Source organism: Budorcas taxicolor, chromosome 9 (assembly GCF_023091745.1).
Source record: "Budorcas taxicolor isolate Tak-1 chromosome 9, Takin1.1, whole genome shotgun sequence".
Taxonomy (NCBI): domain Eukaryota; kingdom Metazoa; phylum Chordata; class Mammalia; order Artiodactyla; family Bovidae; genus Budorcas; species Budorcas taxicolor.
The window spans coordinates 71787733-71806750 of NC_068918.1; the positions used below are offsets into that span (position 1 = coordinate 71787733).

General features: G+C 38.4%; 1 protein-coding gene across 1 annotated transcript in view; it reads left to right on the forward strand.

Moving 5' to 3' along the window:
- The window catches only part of AIG1 (androgen induced 1), a 260493-nt gene that overhangs the window by 63808 nt on the left and 177667 nt on the right, over positions 1-19018 (forward strand). Inside the window, exon 2 of the mRNA XM_052645645.1 lies at positions 14780-14935. Coding sequence (XP_052501605.1) covers positions 14780-14935 — 156 coding nt within the window. The remainder of the gene's footprint in view (positions 1-14779; positions 14936-19018) is intronic.

The window sequence follows — 19018 nt, forward strand, 5'->3', positions numbered from 1 at the left end:
TATTGATATACTTAATTGACAGGTTTCTAAAATATCTGTGATAATTTTTTAGAACCTATGGTTCTTTGTATTTTTGATTCCAATTTCTTAACTTTTTTTTTTTTTTTCGCCCCAGAAGTTTACAATCCCATGAGTACATAAAATTCACTCCTCATATTTTTTTTCTCTCCAACTCTGCTGACTTTTATCACAACCTCCCAGGAGTTGCTTGTCATAGCCACCCCTGGATCTCATGGTTGCTGAGAACAGCTTGAGCTCTAGGTCATTCTTGGACCATAGGCTCCCACCATTCAGTTTTATTTGCTCGCACTGCCTGGAGAATCCCAGGAATTCTCCGTCTATGGGGTCGCACAGAGTCGGACACGACTGAAGTGACTTAGCAGCAGCAGCAGACCTGTGACTGCCCCTCCCCCCCAAAAAAACCCCTCACGCTCTGCCACTCTCCTGACTTCATGCTTTTCTCTATTCACCTCCTGACACCATCACCTTGTGGGTTTTCCCTGCTGACCCTCATACCCACGAGGTCTACCTGCATGCCCTTGACTCGGGTGTTGAGCATGACTGGCAGCAAATGCAGGTACCCCCCACCCCGATTTTCCAGAGCTTGCTGTATACGACTTGGTTTTTGTTATAAAAGACCTACGTTAGTATGTTTTTGCTAACTGAAAGAAATCCATAGAGGATTTTCACTTTTACATGGAAAAAAGATGAAAGGAAGAGGTAGAGTTCAGCTTCTGCTTTATAGTGAATTGTATGTGCTTCAGAGCAGTGGCAGGGATATCACCAAGCTCCTTCCTTGGGACCCACACTCAGCTTAAAACTATGGTGGCTTAATGCTTTATGTCAGTTTATTTTGTGCATCTGTCAGCATGATATGTCCTAAAGTCCTTGCTTCTCTGCTTTACCCTTATCAGCTTGTGAAGGGTTGCATAGCACTACAGCAGTGCAGATCAGTTGAAATATAGCCGTGCAGTCACCTTCGTAGCAGGGCCCTCTGCATCTCCTGGCCGTCCTTCTACCAGCCCTCCTTCTCTACTCAGCTGTCTTTGCCACTGTCATTAATTCTGTAATTAGATGTCATTAATTCTATAATGTAGGTACGTGTTAATATCACAGCCCAGATGTGCCAATCTCTAGAGATACAATATCGAACAAAAACCATACTCTGCCCCCATGTGCCTGCAAGAGAGTCAGGCATTTATAAAATAGCAGCACTAATGATGATTTTATTACACTTGAATCCAGGGGGAAAAAACAAAAGATAACCTAAAATGCATACTGGGGTAGAGAGAAGGAGACTCTAACTTGGCTCTAGGTAGCATTTTATTGTTATTATTGTCTTGCTTTTCCTTATGATTTTACCACATGTGTGTCCCTGGACTGATATTGTGGGGTTTTTTTTCCCTTTCTTTTAGAACTTTATTTAAATGGTGTGATACTCTTTTGGTCTTCTAAGACTTGCTTTTATTGTTCAATGTTATACTTGTGTGATCACCTGTATTAATTTATATAACTCTAGGTATTTTATTTTCACTGCTGCATATTATTCTTTTATACCTCTGTTTATCCATGGTTGAGTCTGCTTTGTGCACATTTGGTTGTTTTGTTCTTTCTGTTATAAACAATTCAGATATGAACAGGAAAGGTGTGATAAAGATTAGTTAATTTTCAATACGCATGCAAATTTTAGTTTAGGTCTTTCACTTCAGCCTTATCTATCTAACACAAGTACCACAAACTGGGCTTCCCTGGTGGCTCAGTGGTAAAGAATCTGCCTGCAAATGCAGGAGATGAGGATTTGATTCCTGGGTCAGGAAGATGCCCTGGAGAAGGAAATGACAACCCACTCTAGTATTCTTGCCTGGGAAGTCCTGTGGACAGAGGAGCCTGGTTGGCTACAGTCCATGGGGTGCAAAGAGTCAGTCATGGCTGAGTGACTAAACAACAGCAACCACAAAGTAGCAACAAATTTGACCACTTTGAATGTTGCATCATATTTAAAATGTTATGATAAAATCTCCATCATCTTTTCCTGATATACTATCTGTAGAAGGTGGCATAAAATAATTAAATGACCCAAAGTCAAGAGACAGGTCAGACTGTCTGTCTGAATAACTAAAAGCAAATGTCCTTCCCTCTTTCTTAGCATTTCGTTAGAATAATTACAGTATTGTCAGCAGTGCTCTTAAAATATCAGTTAAGTCATGGTGAGTTAAACGAGATAGCTGTTGTCTCTCAGCTTCAAATTCACCCTGTAACACCTGCTCTTCCATAACCTTTTAAGCATTTCTCCTTTACATTGAAGATGATGTTGAGCTTTCTCAGTAAAGGACACTGAAGGGATATTGCAGAAGGATGGGGCGTCACTTACTGGTTCCAGCTGCTGTCCCAGTGGTCAGCTGTGTGGGTAGAAGAACATTTAGTGTTGCTCAGGCCCAGCTACAGGTAGGGGGTGTGCAGTCCCTGCAGCCCCCACCTCCCAACCTGGGCACCTACCACCTGCTCCAGGTCTCCTGCCCACAGTGGTCGCTCAGCTCCTTCTGTGCACCTGCCCATTGGCAGAGGCTCACCTGTACCTCCATCATCTCCCTGACCACCAACACACTGTCTTCTGTGAGGTCTGAAGCCCATCCTTGGGTAGGGGGCTTCTTCCAAGTTCTTCTTTCCTTGGCTTCTCTCCCTGAGCCCCAGGGCACCATCTAGCATCCTCTTTACATGTAATACTTACTCTCCTATGATAACCTAATCAATCTTTGTATTAAACGTACCCTGCTTTAAAAAAAATCAATGAAATCTAAAACCTAGCATAAACTTCCACATCAGGTGTTCTAAATGTCACCAGTTTTTTTACTTCTTTTCTATGCATGATCTAAAGTCTTGGTTTATTTATTTTTTATTATTATTTATTCTTTGATTGGAGGAAAATTGCTTTACAATGTTGTGTTGGTTTCTACTGTACAACAGTGCAATTCAGCCATAATTATACATACGTCAGTTCTCTCTTGAGTCCCTCGTCTGCCCCCATCCCACTCCTCTAGGTCATCACAGAGCACCAGGCTGTGCTCCCTGTGTTACATAGCATTTGAGTCAGTTCTCATGAGGTGGATGAACCTAGAGGCTGTTATACAGAGTGAAGGAAGTCAGAAAGAGGAAAGCAAGTATCGTATATTAGCGCATATATATGGAATCTAGAAAAATGGAATTGATGAACCTATTTGCAAGGAAGGAATGGAGATGCAGATACGGAGTATGAACTTGTAGACACAATGGGGGAAGGAGAAAGTGGGACGAATGGAGAAAGTAGTATCGACATATGTACACTGCTGTGTGTAAAACAGATAGCTGGTGAGAAGTTGCTCTATCACCAGGTTTTAAGTACAAGAAAATCATGTTCCAGTTTAGCTATGACTCAGAATTATGTCCATTAAGTTACTGTTGGCTCTTGAATAGGTGGGAGTTAGAGACCCTCATGCAGGAGAAAAACCTGTGTATAATTTTATAGTTGGCCTTTCGTATCTGAGGTTCCTCATCTGTGTACACACCCAACCACAGATCATGTAGTAGCGTGGTATTTACTATTGAAAAAAAATCCATGTATAAGTGGAACCATGCAGTTCAAACCTGTGCTGTTCAAGGGTCAACTCTATTTTTAAGCATAAGCATATTTTGTTTCCTAATAGAAACTTAAGATGATAACTTTGTGAAGAAAGTAATGGTTGTATTTAATTTGTTACCTGAGTAATTGAGAACTGTAAGGTACTTCTTAATTTCTTAATGTAATAAATTACAGTACCATTTCTGACTTCTTAAAAATTTCATACTCGTCTAAAGAACAGAAGCATATACCTAAAACAACACTCTTGTTTCACATTACACACTTTAGGTCCCAGGAGACACACATAAGACCACTAATATGTGTATGCATCCTCAGCTTTACTAGATAATGCCATTATTTCCAAAGTGATTGGACCAAAATATACTCCCTTTAGCATTGTTCCACACCATCTTCCTCACTTGGTATTGTCAGAGTTTTCTGTATCATTAATGAATTTTAAAATGTCTCGGGGACCTTTCATTTTTTATGAGATTTTACATTGTCACTTAAGTTGATTACTGGTAGGACCCTTCCAGCACTAGCTTCATGCTATCTCAAGCTATAAGGACCCAGGGATTTTCTAATACTCTTAACAAAGAGGTAAAATGTTATGAAGTCATAGATGAACTAGTAGAGAATAGAAGTGAAAAGAATGGTTCATTTACGCTTTGCAGCAGTTAACTTTAAAGTGAAATAGAAATTAATGAATGTGGTAGAATAGTGGCCAGTTTGGGTTTAAATTGGAAAATGCTGTCTGATAGGGAGTAAGACCTTTCAGAGCCCATCTAGAAGCTTTTGTCTAGGAAGACCCTATTTCTGAAGGCAGAAGTCAGCATCTTGACACAGCGAACCAGTTTCATAAGTATTTTAACCATTCCGTTTCCTGCCAAGTATTTATCTACAATTATGCAGACATAGTCTTTGTGTAGACTCAGTGTTAGACCAAAATCAATAGATTGCTAAGTATTTAAAGCAGAAACATCTATGGACGGGGACCATGTTTTTCTAATGGGCTTAATTAATACAATGTTACCTGCAGATGTATGTGCTTCTAATGCATATAGTTTAGCTTGTTATATATAGATTGTGCATATGTTATGTATGATTATCTGATTTTATGTCATCACTTGTGGCTCAGACAGTGAAGAATCTGTCTGCAATGCAGGAGACCTGGGTTTAACCTCTGGGTCAGGAAGATCCTGTGGAGAAGGGAATGGCCACCTTCTCCAGTATTCCTGCCTGGAAAATATCCATGGAGAGAGCAACCTGGCTGGCTACAGTCCGTGGGGTCACAAAGAGTTGGACATGACTGAATAGCTAACACTTTCATGTCATAACTTAGGATCTGGTTTGATCTTAATTCAGTTCCTTTTATTTAGATTTCAAAATTATCTAGTTCTTTAACTAATGATTATGTTTGGCACTTAATAATATTTTACTGCACAAGTAAACATTTAGTCAGATAAAGCCAATTTTACAGTGTTAGAAAGTTAATGCATTTTGAAACAAATTTGTGTTATTAAAGATACAACATCTTTTTTCTTCAAATAATTGTTCACCACTGTTCCTGTGCATTTAGTAAATGCAGATGCCACTAAGTTAGAGCCTAGACACTTCTAGGTACATTCACATTTGCTCACAGCATGCAATCATTTAATAGTCTGTGTTGCTGCATTAGTAGTTTACTGTTTTGTATGTAGTAATCAATAAATATTTGTTAAATGAATCAATAGTGTGTTTAATTCAGCATTAAAATTATTCATGCTAATATTAATAGTTGAAAAAAATCTTTAGGCTTGTAAAAAGTTTGGGGTAGCTTCTAATGTCAGTGGAGCACAGGAAATACCCAAGGGGAATTTTCTGTCGTTATTTGCGGATTAGAATGGGATCCCCAGAAAGAACCCTGCAGTGCTCTTATCAGGATGTTGCTGGAATATGGAATGATTGCACCCATTATTTGTGAAGCGCATGCAATGCTTTCTTTAGATGACTGCTCTCCTTGCTACTTATTGAAAACAATTCTGTGATGTTTGTAAACAAATTTTGTGGACAAGATTTCCTTACCAAAGCAGCTTATCTAAGTGTATTATTTCTGACTGAAAAGCTTATTTTTCTTTCTATCTGAATAGATTGCTTGCCAGTGGTGACTTACAGCTGATTTCATCGATTTTCAGTAATGAGATAGAGCAGTATGAGGTAAATGTCTGTGTACATGGGCAAAGACTCTAAATCACATTCTGAAAACCACGGGCTTGATGATGTAATGAGTCCATCTCATCAAAAATGTTTGTGGTGAAGATTCCTTGAAAATACTTGGGTTTGAAGCACATCACTTAAATGGAAGATTTAGAAAAATAAGACTTACAGTCATTAGAGTGAGAGAACCATTTTGGCTTGTTCAGGCTAACTCTCTCCAAGGGCAGTGGCGGAAGATTCACCAGGCAGTACGTCTGATGGAAATAGTCTCAGAGGATAAAGGAGGCAGAAAGAGTTGTGGTACCTTTTAATGCATTGGTTTCTCTACAGAGTAGCATTCAAACATGTAACTAATGATGGCTTCCGTGTAACTGATGGGCTCCATTCTGTAGAATTGCCAGAGATGTTCAGATGTCTCCAGCAAGGAAGGCACTGGAAGCACGTGTGAAGAAATTCTTGCCGAATTCACTCATCTGATTTCATACAGAGTCACTGTTCCTTGGTGCCAAACTACTGTTGGCATTCACTCTTGATCTTGATAATAAGAAGGAGTTATGCACTATTAAAAAGTAAGGCATGTGTGGAATGAAGGGGGAGTCCCTTAGAAGATTGTGTTTTATGGTACTGCTATTTTGTAGCTCTTGTATTCTTTCAACATGGTATTTCACTCCTTCAGATTCACTCTTCATTGAATACATTTATTGCCATGGATTTGTTTTGAGCAAGAACAACATTGAAAGTTTTATGAACTGAAAACAAAATAACTGTTAATGCTATGCAGTGCCACAGCTTCCCTGATAGCTCAGTTGGTAAAGAATCCACCTGCAATGCAGGAGACCCCAGTTCGATTGCTTGGTCAGGAAGATCCCCTGGAGAAAGGAGAGGCTACCCACTCCAGTATTCTTGGGTTTCCCCTGTGGCTCAGCTGGTAAAGAATCTGCTTGCAATGCAGGAGACCTGGGTTCGATTCCTGGGTTAGGAAGATCCCCCGGAGAAGGGAAAGTCTACCCACTCCAGTATTCTGGCCTGGAGAATTCCATGGACTCTACAGTCCATGGTGTCGCAAAGAGTCGGACATGACTGAGTGACTTTCACTATTCACTATACAGTGCCACATGATGCATGAGAAACTGAAAGGCCTTCAGCTCACACCATTTCTCCAAATGTGTTATTCACCCTCCTGCACAGGAGAAATTACACAAACACAACACGTGCCGTGTATGTTATATGCGCTTGTTCCATCTGTCTGTCTGTCTATTCCATTCTTTCCTGGTTTACTAGAGTTTACATAATGTTATTCTCTGATTACTGAAGAGCTTAGATAGATTTTTCACTTCTTCTTTATCATCTCCCCTTTAATTAATGCTCTTGTCCTCATATAGAGGACTCCTCCAGGCCTTCCCTTATGACACCTATAAATCTCACTGCCTTCTTTCCATCTGTTCTCTCCACAGTTTTCCTTCATTCCATGATCCACATCACTCCAATTTCATTGCCACCCCTCAGAGTTCCATCTTCTTGTTTCCTCTGTCTGCTGTGTCTAAAAACTAACTTTAAAATAAGCAAAATATTCAAAACAAGCATTATGGTGCTCTTTGCATTAATCTTATGAAAGTAAAATATGAACAAAATGCAGTACATTGATTTATAAGGAATCTTATTCCCAAAGGTCAAGACAGCTTTACTGGTCTTAAAGTTCATACAAATAATGATTCCATTTCTTACTTATACTACTTTTCCTATATTGGTGCATCCTTGGTTCTTGCCTGAGTTTGGCCAGTTATTCAGAAATGTAAAAATTAGCAACTGAAGTAATGACATAACCTGATATAGAGACTATAGCTTTGGTGCAATTACATGTAATTGGGGATATTGAAGTTGACCTAGTGAAATGAAATAAAATCCATTCTCGATAAACTATGTCCTATATGTTTGAGAATAAATGTTAGAAGTCTAACGAATTTACCCTCTAGTACAAACAGAATTGTAATAATTTAGTGCATTCCAGAGAAAAAGGAAAATAATGTTAATTTGATAAAGATACTCATGTCAAGAAAGATGAAGACATGAATGGAATTTGGGTACATTTCCACACTTGTGGAAGTGAATCCTAAACATAAAATGACTCGGTAAATAAGTTGTGATTTTCTGCCAGGGAGAGTTGAGGAGCTGGATGGAAGATGCAGAATGAATTAAACAGTAGAGAACATTCTAGAGGAATAAATGCTGGAATGACTGCAAAATATCCTGGGATTTTTTTTTTTCCCCATTCTGATAGATTTCTATTTATATTTTTTAGAGAGATATGATACATTTGACCACTTCATTTCTACACGTGATACAAAATAATAAGATCAAGCAGCCTGCTAAGAACTCAAAGCCAGATGGTGTATATGTATGTCATGCTGAGCTGATGGTTTGAAAATGCCAGCTCTGCAGAATGGCTGGAGCTGAATAACGCTTCAAGGGAATCCTGCTTAAGATTCACTTGTGCATCTTCATGTGACTTTTACATTCTTAACTTCATGAATTTTAAGTTGCTGTGGACAGCATGATACATATAGGCAGCAGAGTGAAATGTTTCTAATGTGATTTGTTAGCTGTCAGCGCAAGTCAGATTTTAACAAAGTGGCAGAAATATAAATGGTTTAACAATATTGACTAACTGCTTCTTAAATGAACAAATAACCAAAAGTCAATCCTTGCTTCTCTGCAGGAAATGATGGACTGTTCCATAATTTTTAGGTATTATCTTCTGAGTATTAGCCAGTGTGAGTTAAAAGAAAGATAGCAATACCCAACATCCCTCTGTGTCTCCTGATTGGAAATTGGGAGAAAATTGTTAAGTGGTATCTCCTCTCTTTGATTTCCACGTTCTTTGGGGAGGTCTTCCACAGCATTTAAGGCATGGCAGCCATATTGTGGTCATAAGCTGGGGAGAGCCACTGGAGAGACCTCCAGACAGTGACAGGGTGGCCACCAGGTAGTGGTGAGGGGACTGCCATGTTAGGCAACACCAGTGGTTAAGAAGAGGAGTCAGCTGTAGAGATGTATAAGATTTCATAATACCATTAATCTTGTAAATTGGGCAAAATGTTTATATTTGCAGAACTTTTGTTTTTCTCTTCTGGAATATGAGATTCTATTTCTCTCCTTTCATTTGCACTTTAAATCTTCATAAAAACATCTGTTATCCAAGAACAAGTGAATCATTTATTTATTTTAAAAAAGCTTATTGAGCAGTTTAAACCTTTGTTAAATCAGTTTTCGCTCCCTCCATTTTGAAGCTCAACTATGGTAGTACACATTTAAGATCATTATGTCTTCTTAGTGAACTGATGCCTTTATCATGATTTATTTTTGGTAATATCACTTATCTTGAAACCTTCTTTTGATATTAATATAGCTATTCCGTCTTTCTTATGATTAGTGTTCATATCCATTTACTTTTAACAAATCCACATCTTTATACTTGAAGTGCTCTTTGTTTTTTAAATTCAATCTGTCAATCTCTGCTTTTTAATTGGAAGCTTTAAACCAGTTGTATTTAATGTAATTATAGGCATTGTTGGATTAAAGTCTGCTGTCTTACTTTTTTTTTCTCTGTGTCATCTGTTCTTTGTTTCTTTTCCCCAATTTCTGACTTCTTTTAGATTACTTGGATATTGTTACTATTCCATTTTATTTCCAGTATTTGTTTATTATTTACAGTAGATAGAATTTCTAAGTTGGCCCCCAAAGATGTCCCACTCTAATCCTGGGAACCTGTGAATGAATGAGCTACAACTCCTCTGATTACACTGATATACAAATAGTTGACCTTAAGAAAGAATATTATCCATGTGGGCCTGATCTTATTATTACATGAGCCCTTAAAATTAGAAAGCTTTTTCAGGCCAGAAGAGGAAAACAGAAGAGAGATTTAAGAAGCTCTAAAGCATAAAGAGTAATTGATATTCTGGATTTGAGTATGGAGGTAGCCATCGTACATGGATTGGAGAGCAGATACAAGGAGCTGAGAGTGACTCTGGCTGGCAGAGAATGTGAGCTTTGGTTTTACAGTGTAAAAAAGCTAAAGCTCAAGGCTTGAAAGTAGATCCTTTTCCTGAGCCTCCAAATAAGAGCCCAACTTGGTCAACACTGTAAGTTTGCTATTGTGGTACCCTGAGCATAGAAGCCAGACTTACTTACCTGGACTTCTGACCTAAAGAACTGTAAACTAATAATTTGTGTGTTAAGCTACTAAGTTTGTGGTTATTTGTCTTTTCAGCACAGGAAACCAATACACTAGCTAGAGATCTCCATTTTGTTCTTTGAGAGGTTGCTCTGCTGCTGCTGCTAAGTCGCTTCAGTCGTGTCCGACTCTGTGTGACCCCATGGACGGCAGCCCACCGGGCTTCCCCATCCCTGGGATTCTCCAGGCAAGAACACTGGAGTGGGTTGCCATTTCCTTCTCCAAGAGAAGGTTGCTCTAGGGTTTATAATATGCATCTTTAACTTGTCACTGTTCTGCCAAATAATATTATACCATTTTATATGTAACTAAGAATTCAACAGCAGTATGCCTTCCATTCTTCCCTTCTTATCTTTCGTGCTGTGATTGTCATAATTTTATTTCCAAATATGTTTAAAACCTTACAATATATGGTTATATTTTTGCTTTAAGTAGTCATTTATCTTTAAAAATAAAACAGAAGATAAATTTTTTATGCTTATCCACATATTTACTATTTTAGCAATTGTCATTGTTTAGTTTAAACTTGAAGTTATATTTGGTATCATATTCTCAATTCCTTTTACATTTCTTTTAGTGAAAGTCTGTTGGCACTATTTATTTGTCTGAAAAAGTCTTTCACCTTTGACGGTTTTTCCCCTTTAAGAACTTTAAAAATGTCATTTTACTGTTTTCTGGCTTGTTTTGTTTTAGAAGTCTGAGATACTTTTAATCTTCATTTTTCTGTACACGATGCCATTTTCTGCAGTGACTGTTGAGGCCTCCTCTTTTTCACAGAGTTTCATCATTTTATTGCACTATGCTTATGTAGTTTTCTTTGTACGTGCTCCATTTTTTAGGTTCTTGTACATGTGGGTTTATAGTTTTCAATAAATTAGGAAAAACATCAGCCATTATTTCTTCCCATATTCTTTCTACATCACCTTTTGCTTCTTCAGGGCTCTAATACATGTATATTAGATTGCTTGATATTTTCTCACAGTTCACTGTGCAGTTCAGTTCAGTCACTCAGTTGTGTCCGACTCTTTGTGACCCCATGAACCGCAGCATGCCAAGCCTCCCTGTCCGTCAGCAACTCCTAGAGTTCACCCAAACCATGTCCATTGAGTCGGTAATGCCATCCAACCGTCTCATCCTCTGTCATCCCCTTCTCCTCCTGCCCCCAATCCCTTCCAGCATCAAGGTCTTTTCAAATGAGTCAGCTCTTCGCATCAGGTGGCCAAAGTATTGGAGTTTCAGCTTCAGCATCAGTCCATCCAATGAACACCCAGGACTGATCTCCTTTAGGATGGACTGGTTGGATCTCCTTGCAGTCCAAGGGACTCTCAAGAGTCTTTGGTACTGTTAATTTTTACAGTCTTTTTTTCTTTCTTTGATTCATTTTGGATAGTTTATTTTTGCTGTGTATTCAATTTTAAATCTTCTCTTCTGTAGTGGCTAATCTGTTATTCCCATGCAGTGACTTTTTAATTTCAGATAATATCTTCTTCACTTTTAATATTCAGTTTGATTCTTTACATTTTTTTCCTCTCATTGTTTTCATTTAACTTCTTAATTTAATTTAGTTGTTTAATGTTCTTGTATTCTAATTCCGATATTTCTGTCATTTCTATACCTATTTTTATTTAATTCATTTTCTCCTGGTTAAAGGACTTTCTGTTTCTTGGCATGTCTAGTAATTTTTGATTGGATGTTGGATATTGTTAAATGTTTGGATTTTGTTCTCCTCCTTTAAGGAGTATAGAATTTTATATTTGCAAGTATTTTAGTTATTCATAGATCAGCCTGATTGTTTTTTCTTTGAGGCTTGTTTTTAAATATTGTTGGATTAGATCTAAAGTCACCTTTATTCCAGGGCCATCTTAGCACTGCTGTATAAGTATTAAGTGTCCTCGGTCTCTACTGAATGCCTGTTGTAGTCTATAAGGCTTCTCTGTTTGGTAAGAACTTGAATACCTGTATATCCTAATTGGCTCTTGAGAATGTGTTTATGGGGGGTAGAATTCTCAAATGACCCTCAGTGATACTCACATTTGCATAATCTCCTCCCACTGGGTTTTGGAAGATCCTGTGAGTATGATCACTCCTTTAATTACATTACTTTATATGGCCAAGGAGAATTATCCACAGTGGGCCCGATCTCATCATGTGAGCCCTTTAGAAAACAGGTTTCTCTGGCTGATTACAGAGGGGAAAAGCCAAATATATGAAAAATTGATTTCTATATTTAGTACAAATGTCTAGTTTATGGTAAGAGACAAATATGGTACCTGTTACTTGACCGTGGAATTTTAAAATTCACCTAATTCACTTGAGTTGGAGCTCACTAAATTCTGCTACTATTAGCTGATCTTTAAAACTAGAGGAAACTGATTTGGAGGGAAGGGAATTGAAAGAAACTAGTTAACTATATTCCAAAAGTAAGAAAACCACTCTTTTTAAAGTTATTTGGAAATGTTTCATAATAATGAAATATATAGAGAAGACTATAATAAACTTCCATATACCCAATAATCAACTTAAGAAATAAAATACTGATATAGTTGCAGCCCTTCTGTCCTTCCTTCAATCTCATCCTCCTCGTAGAGGTACTTAATTTTAGTGTTATTAATTCCATTTTACCTCATATGCATGCATCTTTGAATTTATGTTTACATTTTTTTGACATTTGTTTTAATGGTATCAATATGCAGCATTTTTTGTTTCCTTTTTTGTTTGTTTAATATTTTGTTGTGAGACTGAAAAATTGACGTGTGCTTAGAATTCCATTGTATGACTGTAGCATGATTTATCTAGTCAACTATTAAGAGATTTTAGATTGTATTTATTTATTGAAGCCGTGAATGCTGAAATTAACTTTCTTGTAGATGTGACTTCATAGTGGAGTCACTAGATAAAAGAGTAAATGAATTTTTAGATCACTAGCCACTAACAGTTTTTCTTCAAAGTGGTTTCCCTAATTTTCATTCCTACCATAAGAATTCAGGTTATTCTTCATCCTTATAACCCTTGGTACTGTCAGAATTAAATTACAGTAGTCAATAGTTAGATGGATTTAAAAAATGCTATCTCATTGTGATCTAAATTTGCATTTCTCTGATTATTGATAAGGGAGGACACTTTTTAATATGTTCACTACCAGACTGTAATAGAGATTATTATTCTCCAGTATTATTCCTCAATTTCTCAAACCCCATTAGGGTTGACATAAAGGTCTAACATCTAAAGTCCTTAAGATGTACGATGGAAAATTTTCCCAAGTGGCAGATTATTCCCTGAGTCATTTAAGTTATTTCTGGTCATCATAGCATGATTCTTGCCAACACTTTTAATTGTACCATGCTCAATGTGGCAGTCTTAGCTTCTCCCACTCTGGTTTTTCTGGTTGTAAAAAAGCAAGAATCTTAAGTCATTGAAGGCAAAAGTAGGCTAAGTTATGAAGAAGAATAGAACATTATTCTGGCTAAGAATGACTAATAACAATAGGGTTTGCTGATTTCAAAAGAGCCTGGTGTATTACCTGGTGATGGAATCTTCATATCTGGGAATTTTTCAAGTGGCTTAGATAAAAATTTAACCAGAATGGTTAACAAAACTGAGTGTGTCTGTGCTTTTCCAAGAGATAGAACCCAGTAATTTTGAGGGTCCTTCTCCCCGCTTTGTCCTGTGCCTCAATGAGGAACAGAACTTTCACAGATTCGTTCAACTGCCAAGATGATAATCCACTAAGAAAATTATTTTGTTATGTTTTCTAACCATAATGAACAAAATTGTATCTTGTACAAATACATCATCAGTAAATTATTTCTTGTAAATGGAGCTAGAAAAAATTCCCCTGAATCTGTTCTTGGTGCTAAATGGGTATGACTTTAAGCCCATGGAATATGTTTTCTGCCCTTTGCATAATTAGAATTACCATCTGCCAAGATACGTTACAGTATTCTGCTTGCCTTCACTCGTAGCTCTGGATCACCAACACTTTTACCCTCACTTTAGGAATTTCACGAATACCTGGGCTCTAGTATTTCAGTGGTCTCTGTGATGGTCCAAGTAAACATGGCTATGTACGTAATTCAATTTGTAATTGATTTTGGAATGTACAAGTTGTTGTACATTTTGGGGGAAAATGGGTGAGTAAGTTTACCTTACTTCGGAAAGATCTTATTTCCTAAAGATCGAAAACTTCAAACGGAGGTCATTTAGTTCAAGTTTGAAAACAGAAAATTGCTGTGTTTCAGTCTTGATGATTGCATTCAGTTGATTTCTCTGTGACTCAAGGACTAGAAGCTTTCTACCACTTCCTTTGGTAGAAAAAATTTTGACCCTAAGAGATTAAATCATAGGAAGGTTTTTTTCCATTCAGACTTAATTGTCTCATTTATTATTGATCTTTTTCTTTATCTTTTTCTTTGCACTTTTTAGATGTTTGTTAAATTGCACTAGTCAATATTACTAAACCACAGATGTGATGTTTTAAAATAAGGGATATGTCATTTTGAGAACAGTTTCTGCTCGCGCATGTTTTGCATTTGTCCTTAGCGAAAATGGAAGTAGTGTTGTAAGATGGATTTTCTCACCTATGATAGCAAGTTGTAAATATCCGAGCCTTTCTCTTTTTTCAGGGCCAGGTCTTTAAATGTGCTTCTCATCCTCTTACCCTATGTCATATTGTAGAGGTATAGCTGGTTTGCTCTTCTCCAGGTTGGGTCTCTTTCGATCTTATTGACTTACTACGAATCATTGTCTCCCTCCAGGTTATCCAAGCTGTCTTTTTTGGCATCTGTGTGCTGACCGATCTTTCCAGTCTTCTGACTAGAGGAAGTGGGAACCAAGAACAGGAAAGACAGCTCAAGAAGCTCATCTCTCTCCGGGACTGGATGCTGGCTGTATTGGCCTTTCCTGTTGGGGTTGTGAGTATGATGTAAATTGCATTTAACCACAAAAGAAATGGGTCTTATATTAGACTTCTCAGAGGGAAAACAGGGCTGGTTATAGGCTTCTGCACTGGGGCTGCCATAGCACAGCACCACAGACTGAGTGGCTTAAACAACAGAAATTTAGTTTTTCCCATTTCTAGAGGCTGCTAGTCTGATATCCAGGTGTCCGCAGGGTTGATTTTTTCGGAGGTCTCTCTCCTTGGCTTGCAAATGGCCTCCTTTGCCTGTATCTTCACATGCTTTTTCCTCTGTGTATCCCTGTCCCAGTCTCCCCTTCTTAGAAGGACACAGTCATACTGGACCTCAATGATATCATTTAATCTCACTTGCCTTGTTAAAGACGTTGCCTCTGAATACAGTCATGTTCCAAGATACTGAGAGTTAGGACTTCAACACAGGAATTTTAGGGGGATACAATTCAACCTGTAATGGTTTCTTAAGCAGCCCACACTTAAAATGTATGGCTCTGTGATCATTCTTGTATTTTTGAACTTGGGAGAGGAAGTCAGTAATAGCTCATACTTCTTCACTTGCTCAGTGGTGCCATTAACTCATATCACTTAAGTAAATGCTGCTTAATGTTTGATTCTACTCTGGCTTCATTGATTTCCATTGTTTTCAGTTAGATTCCCTCCCTAGCTTAACTTCCTTCACTGGTCTGTTAATTGCCCTTCATCTCTACATAGAGGGCCAGGGCACCATGAGATTCTATATATTTTAACCTGTGAAGAGCCAGAAGAATGAGAGAACACTTGTAAATTGTGATAACAAGTAAGAGCATTTTGTGTAATTCAAATACAGAACTTTCATCAGCCACCTGATAGAAATCAGGTGGAGAAATAGAAACCCGTGTACCAAGTCCAAGGTCCTTTGTAGGCAGAGTCAGAAAGATGCTTTTTAAATCCTTCCAATGGCTCTTACTCATATTTGCCACATTTATACCTGGCTGAAGCCTCTATACACTTGTTCTAAGACCAGTTAGTGGGCACCAAGACTATTACTGAATTGCTTTTTCTACATACTGAGTTGTGTCTTCTTGGAATGAAGTAATCCTTAGCTCTTAACAGGCCAAGGAAAGTAGTATGATACGGTTGTATGTCTCCTCATTCATCCTTACCCTCTGAAAATCTAGATGGATGCTCAGATTAAAGCCATCTAGCAGATCTCTCAAAATTGGTCGCTTAACATAACAGAGTTAAATACCTTATATATTATTCAATATTTCCTTCTTTAGACTTGCCTTATAAAATTCAAATACCTTCTATGAGAATACTTATCTAAGAGACATTTTCCATTGCCATAAACTGTAAAGACCTACACTTTCTACTTGAAAGGATTATCTAGAAAATCCAAGTTTGTATGTTTTCTGTTACTTTTTACCTGCTTGAAGTGAAAGTGTTAGTCACTCAGTCATGTCTGACTCTTTGCAACCCCATGGACCTATCCACCAAATTCTCCAGGCAAAAATACTGGAGTGGGTAGGCATTCCCTTTTCCAGTTTACTGCCTTGGGATTTCTATAGGCATGTCACTAATTCTGGAGATCCTCCTTGATTAGAAGGAATACAGTAGTAACACAATACAAAGGCAAATAGAAATACAATATTATCCTTTCCTCTTTGTTCTGCCCGCTTCTGTTATGTGGTGTCAGACTGTGTCTCGATGAGCTTAAGTTGTGTGTCTTGCTACTCTAATCAAAGGTTCATTGCATATGCCCTCTAGACATTTATGACATTACTTTAGCCTAAAATGTTTTATCCTGCTTGAGACTTGAGATATTTGTCCACTTTCAGTATCCTCCTTGAATTTAGTCCATGCATGCTTTGTGATTTGTAAAAAGAATGGGAGTCTTTTTGTTTGCTTGTTTGTTTGATTTGAGTACATCCAATATTTTCTCCCATGTTTTACTATGTTTGTTGTTTTCTCTGTATTTTAAAAGAGAGAGGAAACATCATAATACCTTTATTATGCTCCTTTTTGAGCCAAAAGTCGTAACATCAGATTTTCATGACATAATGTATGCAACTTTCCTAGTCGATGAACTTCACAGAGGAATATAAAGAATAAATAATGAATTAGAGATGTGCCGTTTCACTGATCTCTTTAACACTTACTTTTTTCTTGCCTGCTGATATGTTATAGTCAATATTTGGGTCATAATTTTCCCTGTGAAAATGAGCTACTTTCCTTTTTATAGTCACTAGCATTCTATTTTTCCTGAGCTTCTTGGAGCCTCCCTCTCCTTCTGCCCCTCTCTTTTTCTCTTTCTGTCTGTCTTTTTAGTATAAGGAAGAATCCTGGCCTGTAATTGCCTTGCATTTTCCATTGTTTCTTACTCTGTCATTTGATTTTTTTGTGTTTGTTTACCTGATTTCACACTCTAACACACAGAAATTCACTGAGGCCAAAAAACAAAATGATTGATAAATGCCTTCTTCCTAGATTTCACTAATTTTATTATAAAGTCATATTTTCAGAGGATATGAATTTGACTCTTTATAACCATTTTTTATATAATTTTAAACTCAATGGACATAAGTTCGAGCAAACTCCAGGAGACAGTGAAGGACAGGGAAGCCTGGCGTGCTGCAGTTCATGGGGTTGCAGAGTTGGACACAGCTGAGCAGTGAAACATTAACAATCATTTTTATCCATTTTTTTTCATGTAAACATACAGTTTCATGGTATTTCCCTTGTCTTTCTCTCTACTTCCCAGCTTTCCTTTCAAATGAGCGCTAGTCTCTGCTGTGACCTCAGAGGTTCCCTGCCCTTCTATATCTCCCCCAGCTGCTCATTAGGATCTGGAATTCCACAGTAGTTTCATCACTTAAGACTTTCTTCCTTGTTAGCATATGAGCCCTTCCTGAAGCAGCGTCACTGGGAAACACTTGAAGAGGTGTCATCTTCACTCTTCCTGTGGCTCCTGGCCTGAGAGGGAGGTAACCAGCCCAAAGGGTTCATTACATCAGACAGATGGAAATAGCAGTGATGCCCAGGACTTGTAGGAATCTGTAGTGAAAGAATGCCTATGTAATGCAAATGACTGGTTATAACATTTGCAATTGAACGCCTTGTATCATGTTGGTTGACACAGTCAAAATGCTAAAGGGAAAATCCTAGCACTCTGCCTGTGCCCAGAAAGCCTGGGACGTGGCTTGAGCCTCTGAAGAAGGAAGATGCAGAAAGTCCACTTAGAAGTTGGCGGTCAGTCCCCAGGGCCTCCAGGCTCTGACTGCCAGATGACTGCCAGCCTCACAGAGGACCTCCTTTGCTGCCTTCTCCAGCTTTCTCAGCTCCGCACTTTTGTCAACCACAGGTTTGAAGGGGAAAGCAATGTTATTTTTGCTTCTTGCTGCTGCTGCTGCTGCTACTGCTAAGTCGCTTCAGTCATGTCTGACTCTGTGCAACCCCAGAGATGGCAGCCCACCAGGCTCCCCTGTCCCTGGGATTCTCCAGGCAAGAACCCTGGAGTGGGTTTGCTTCTTGGTGCAGGGCAAAAGGGCTTCCCTTGTCATGCTAGTGGTAAAGAACCCTCTTGACAATGCAGAAGACATAAGAGACGTGGGTTCAATCTCAACGTGGGTTGAGAAGATCCCTTGGAGAAGGGCATGGCAAGCCACTCTGGTATTCTTGACTGGAGAATCCCATGCACAGAGGATAGGATCCTGGCAGCCTACAGTCCATAGTGTTCCAAAGAGTTGGACATGAAACTGAAGAGACTTTTAGCACACAAGCCACAAAGGCAGTGGGCCTGAAAAGAGGGCAGAATGGCAGCTGAATGGAGGACTTCTGCTCAAAGTTTCCCAAAGAGTCCTCTCCACCCTAAGCTTTTCCAGACATTTCCATTATTTCTGTCTCTCTCACCTCAGCTGCAACTGTGGCGGCAAGAAAGACCTGGGTAGGTTATCTAGGGCTTGTATTTTTTCCACTAATGCTTCCTCCAATAACGAGGTTAATTGAGAGCCGACAGTAATTGTTTTGTGTGGGCATGAAGCGCTAAGTGTGATTCTGTGACCCATGGACCTGATGGCGTCTACTTCACGCAGTCTGTCTCTCT